The 6,281-nt window shown below is 34.5% G+C and overlaps 1 protein-coding gene across 1 annotated transcript in view; it reads right to left on the minus strand.

Annotated features, from left to right (window-relative positions):
- Positions 1-444: 444 nt before the first annotated feature.
- LOC106468169 overlaps positions 445-6,281 on the minus strand; it is a 7,376-nt gene continuing 1,539 nt past the window's right edge. The window contains exons 2-4 of the mRNA XM_022396474.1: positions 1,941-2,183; positions 1,149-1,407; positions 445-632 (exon numbers count right to left, since the gene is read on the minus strand). Coding sequence (XP_022252182.1) covers positions 568-632; positions 1,149-1,407; positions 1,941-2,183 — 567 coding nt within the window. The 3' untranslated portion in view covers positions 445-567. The remainder of the gene's footprint in view (positions 633-1,148; positions 1,408-1,940; positions 2,184-6,281) is intronic.

The following is a 6,281-nucleotide window of genomic DNA, read 5'->3' on the forward strand; positions in this document are numbered from 1 at the left end:
ATAAGTTGCCTTCAGATCTTGTGGAGTTTAAGAAAAACCTTTATAAGTATATGATTGAAAATGTTTGGTTTAAATTTTATTATTATTATTTTTTTAATCATTGTAGTTTAGTTTAGAGGATGGAACAACCAAGATGGACCAATAGGTCCTATGTTGTCCCAAAATATTATGTTATGTTCATTATTGCAAAATCATTAATATAAATAAATAAAAAACTATGATAATCTGAGCAACCTTAAACAAGCTTGTAGCCATATCTTTCATAGTTTATCAACTGTGAGGTTTGAAATACATAGTTTCAACATTTTAAAATACGTATTTAACATTTTTTGGTATATGAATAGTAATTAATATGAAATCAGTCAAATTATTATGGCTCAAGTTATATAAAGAAATAACTTGAAGAAACAACACTTAGAAAGGTATTTTAAATAAAATGCCAAAACTAGTGTTATCCAAGACTGTTTTAAATATATTTAGTAAAATTAAGAATAAAAGCATGATTATTTGTAACTTTACTAATAGATGGCGCCAAAGTTCAGTTATATAAAAGGTAAATGAACATATTCATATCTTGATACTCCAATTGTTCACGAAGTCTAGGATTCGGTTCCAAGGAACTTCTGGATATCCTGAACATAAAAAGCAACATAACAAAATAAATTAATTTGCAGCTTCAAAACTAATGTTCTCTAAAACCAAAAATGTACAGCGCCATCCTGTAGTGAAAAACATTAAAATCGTCTTAGATAAATATAAAATAATAATTATTGAGATCGTATTGTTCCTAATATCTTTCACGGCTACGTTATTTGAGCAATAACAAAAATATACAAAATTGATGATGACATTTCGTATTCAAGCTTTAGTCATTAATGATAATACAGGTGTCACTATAATCATTCATGGACGTCCATATATAGGTGCTGTGGGGGTAAGTTAGGTATAGTACAATGACACATTATGACAGTAAAACAAAAATGATTATGAATTTTTAATGGAAGAATTTTAAGAATTAAAACAGTATGGTTAGTAAAAGCTCAAAAACGTTTTAACAGAGTAGTTTTTAGTTTTTATTTATTGATTGATTTTTCTCAAAGATTGATCAAAGCCTCTATAAAAACTATTTTACAAATAAGTGATTTTACTGTTGTTTGATTTCCGTGCCCCTCTTCCTTCTTGTGAACAAATCATGCCATAAACTCGAAGACCAGGGATGTTGGCGTAAGGCGGCTTCTCGTGACTAATGGGCCCCAGGAGTCCCCCTAATGTAGGACATTGACAAATCAATAGGTAATGAGCTTTTCCTGTGCGCATGCTCTGAAGAGCTAGTAGCATCCAGTCCCGTGGCGCGTTGCAGATTCTTATTGTTAACGTTGCATCACAGACTTTCAGCATAGTAAGAACCTAGGATAAAAATAGACAGTAAGTTACTTGTTGAAATGCTTCAGGCAAATCAAGTACAGAGATACTGTTTGAAGGGTGAAGACATATAATAGCAATATCATCATGAACTTAAATGAAATACTTATAGCCTCCTACTGTTTCTCAGACGGAGAAACAGTAACATTTCAATCTTTGTTGCCTGTATTATTTGAACTTATTCTGGAAAATCATGTTTTACCCATAATCAATCTTTAAACGTTTATCCATTACATCTGTAATGCACTAGACTATTGTAATCTTACCACTGCCAGTATGGAAATTCACGTGACGACAATTACTGTATTAAGACACTACCTCACATAATTATGTGACGACAGTAATGTTAAGGTCTAAGGATGCTACCATACACATTTCTGTGCCAATAGCAGTGTGTTACGGTTTGTAAACATTACCTAAAACATATGGCGAGTCTTATGCAGCTTCTTTACTACAGGAGACTTCACAAGTAAGAGTATGACTATCGGGTGTAGCTTTCAATTACAATGATGACTTACCTGTCCTTGTTTATCTGTTACCAGCGGAACTGTGTGGCCATCTCTATGGTCGTGTGATGCGGAACATGGACTAGGAAAGGACGATGGGCAGTTACATAATGTTTGAGTTTGATTCCGCCGTAAGAACATAGCGTTACATACTTGCTGAGGTGCACACTCTGGTAAACTTGGTACATCAGGACTCGGGGTTGAGAGGGAAGGCAGCACTGTGTTTGAGTTTATCTGAGGCGTGGTAGTAATAACCTGTGTCGAGAACAGAAATAGAGTCGAAGTAAACAACTTAAAATGTTTATGTTTCTAGGGTAGTGTGTGACATCATAGCTCTGGTGCAGAGCTTCCATGTGTTAGCTTTGGTTGGTCAAAATGATGTTGTATTTACTTGATTTGGAAAACAAACATTATTTGGTAGTTGCTCCATTGAAAGCTTCAGTAAAACACGTACCTTGTGGAGAATGACCGTATTCATTTTCACACGTTTTGGTCGTTCTCAGAGATTTGTGGAGTAAATGCATGAGTTATTTTCGAATAACAGAAAATAATTCCTAGTTTATAAGTTACCGTTTAAACACCGAAAACGGGCGAAGCATTAAAAGGGATCTGCAGTCAATGTTATTTTTACCACAAATTATAGGTGTATCTGCTACGTTTCTCATGATTTATCCATTGCGGGTTCCATATCAGAGGCGTGTAAAAAATAGCATGTCAGACCTATCCTTTATTTTCCAGTCACTGGCTTTTAAGTACAGTTGCAGTTCTAATATTTCGATAAATATCTTACTTTATCTCAAACGTCTGCGCGTATTTCTAAGTTTGAACTGAAATTTGCACTCATGTGAAACAGAATTATCTGATTTTACTATGTCTATATTTGTAACTTTGTTCGCAAGATTGTAAGTGTACTTGAACTAAAAGATTCGTATTGGTTTTGATGCATAGTCGTTTACACATCATTATATAGAGAATTGCACATCTTAACCAAACAAGTTGCTAAGATTCCACCACTATATGAGGACCTACTTTATTGACTTCGCAATACTAATGAGCTGTGAATTCATCTATCATTTGATTCATCAGTCAACTATTTTCAATGAGTTATTCCGGTCATCAGTAACCATGGGCAAAGGAAAATGAAAACACAACAACAACAAACAAATAAAAAACAAGATAATACTTGTTAATTGTATATGTATGACGTTTTGAGTTATCTTTACTCACAACAGACACCTTCCACCCCACCCCCTGGGTTAGCAGTATTCGGGTTGCGATATTCTGGGTGGGCAGAAGTGGAGAATAAAATGATAGAGTTGGTTTCATATTTATTTTTACTGTTTTAAACATTTTGTCAGATAAACAATTAAGAAGAATGTATTTGCAACATCAGTGCTCGATGCCCTCCAGTGGCGTAGCGGTATGTCTGCGGACTTACAACGTTAGAAACCGGGTTTCGATACCCGTGGTGGGCAGAGCATAGATAGCTCATTATGTAGCTTTGTGCTTAACTACAGACAAACAAACAGTGCTCGATATTCTTCACGCCCCTTTTCAATACAAGTTTACTGTAGTGAGAGACAACATAAGATCCAAGCAGTTAAACCTTACCATTCCACTGTTACAAAACAAAGAACTTTAGGTGAAAGTTTATTGACTTGCAAATTATCATAAGGCATAACTTCCGCATCCTTTGTTTTTACTTTTTATAAAGGTTACTGCTTTTCTTATGAGAAAGATAGGTAAATTATTCATGCTTGAAGTTTTATTTTACTGGTTTTTCTCTTTTTATCTTGTAGATAAATCTTTAAACCAACTCCGATTTTCATCATCGTCTTCATGCACTGCATCAACTAATACTTTTTTGTTTATAAGTTATTCAGTCAGTTATTTCTATAGTAAGTAGGATAATATGGTGTTGTATTGGAGTAAGGTGCTGTACGTGTGTTTAGTGGGATGATGATGTGTGTTTTTGTGTAGTGGGGTAACGTGCTGTACGTGTGTTTAGTGGGGTGATGATGTGTGTTTGTGTATCACGATAATGCCAAACTTAATTAAACATTGCCAAATTAGCGAAACAGATTTGACATATGTTTTCTGTGTCATCTCGAAACAGATCTGACCTCTGTTTTCTGTGTCATCTAGAAACAGCAGGAAGCTAGAAACGTGTTGTTGAAAAAATCAAGTCACTTCTCAATGTGCAGTATTTATAACAAACCATATCTGAAACATTTGTTTCCTCAAATGTACAGTGCTCTTCCTATAAGTGGACACAGATATTATTAATCAACTTGAAATAATGACTTTTGGCTATAGAATCACATTAAATTATCGGCTTATTAATATAAAATAAACTTGGATTACAGACTTATTACTATATAATCAAGTTGAATAACTGGCTTATGGCTACGTACTGAACTTAGATTATCGGATTATGACTGTGTTACCAACCTGGATTACCGGGTTATCTAATCAATCTCGAGGCTTCGATGAGACTTGCAAGAACGAATACCCGTGCTTAAGATAGGTATAGATGGCGCGTTTTACGTCACTTAGTTACACGTCCTTTTAAAGTGAACTTTACACTTAATTTAACAGTTTTCACATTAAAATTCATTTTCTATTTGACATGTTATATTTCATCATTATAAAGCCCTTCTGTAGTTCAGTGCTAAGCTTGAGGGCTTGCAACGCTAAATTTCGTGGCTTTCTGACTTACCACGCTATTCTCGCCGTGAGTATCGAAACTCGAGTTTTAGCGTTATAAGCCCTCAGACTTACCACTGTGGAAAAGAATGATTTCACTCAAAATTTTTGGTCAGTTCTTTTGCACTGATTGCTGTAAAGAGAAACACGTGAAGTTACTCAGTATATTGCAATACATGTGTAGTAGCTTGAGATGTGAAAAAAAAATTCGACTAGCAACTGTGGAGGAAATTCAAAATATTGGTTTACCGTATGGGTGTGGGCAGGTTGGCCCTGTCATATAGTTCTAGATATCGGAGCTGGCGATACCACAGAACGTCCCCTCTCGCTATTAGCTTTGGATACGTTTTATGACTGGCAGTCAAAGCCTTAACGTGGATGGTGGGTAGTAGGGTGCTGCTGACTGGCTCGCTTCCCTCTGGTCAATAGTTCAAAATTAGGAACGGCGGCACATAGCTTTAGTAGCTTTGCCATAACTACAAATATAAAACTCTCACCCATATGGCGAACACAGGGGTCGAAATATTTCCGCATTCCTGAGGAATTTAACTTTGCTTGAGGAATTTCATCTTTTTTTAGTTGGCTTTCCCGATAAGGAATGCACGGTCCATCCATATTTCTTTAATTATGACCAATGAAAGTGAACATATTACAAGGATTAAATAATAATAAAAAATCATGAGGAAATGCAACTTTACATGAGGGAATGTAATCTTCCTGATAGCCTTCCCTCGAGTGAATGTAATTTTATTTCATTACTAGCTTAAAATACCCACGCTCCGCTGCGGGATTCTAAGGTCCCTTCATGATTCACAGAGGTCTCAATGTACCAGTCAAGCGTCTCCATTATTTTAATTACTTCCATAGCTACCCAAATTCTTTAATTGATTTGTCAGTTCCCATTTACCGAACTTAATTAAATTAAATTCTTTTAAAAAGCAAATAGTTTTAACTTAGCTTCTTAGATTCGTTTTTTCTTCCACTGTTTTTATTTCAATTATTTTCATTCTTCAAATTCTCCAGTATTCTCTGATTCATATTTTTCTTACCGTTGTTTGTTGTCGTTTCCCAAACTTAGTTCAAGTAAACTTTTTAATTCTCACGTTTGTATTTTTTCTTCCCATGTTTGTGTCTGAATTTATTTCATGCTCCAGTATTACTTAACTGTTTTGTTTGATGTCATTTCTCAAACTTATAAATTATTAAGCCTTATTCTTCAAAGCAAACATTTTTATTTCTATTTTTTTACAATTTAAAAAAAAAACTATGTTTGAACTCTTATTACAGAATCTTCAATACTTTTCCACTGTTTTGTTTGCAACCTTTTTCCAAACTTAATGTAATTCAATGTTTGAAAGCAATAATATTAATTTTAACTTTTACATTCTATTTTATTTTTGCCCTCCAGTGGTACAATGGTATGTCTGCGGACTTACAACGCTAGAAACCAGGTTTTGATACCCGTGATGGGCAGAGCACAGATAGCCCATAAACTAATTTATTTCTATTTTCCATTAACAGAGATGGAAATTAATTTCAACTTTATTTTCTAGTTTTTTGGCCTAGCTGGCCCTGTGGCCGACTCCGTTTCTCATGTGATTTCCCGAATTAAAAAACAACAAAAATGCAATATTACACATTAAAATT

Source organism: Limulus polyphemus, unplaced genomic scaffold (genome assembly GCF_000517525.1).
Source record: "Limulus polyphemus unplaced genomic scaffold, Limulus_polyphemus-2.1.2 Scaffold2900, whole genome shotgun sequence".
Classification (NCBI taxonomy): Eukaryota; Metazoa; Arthropoda; class Merostomata; order Xiphosura; family Limulidae; genus Limulus; species Limulus polyphemus.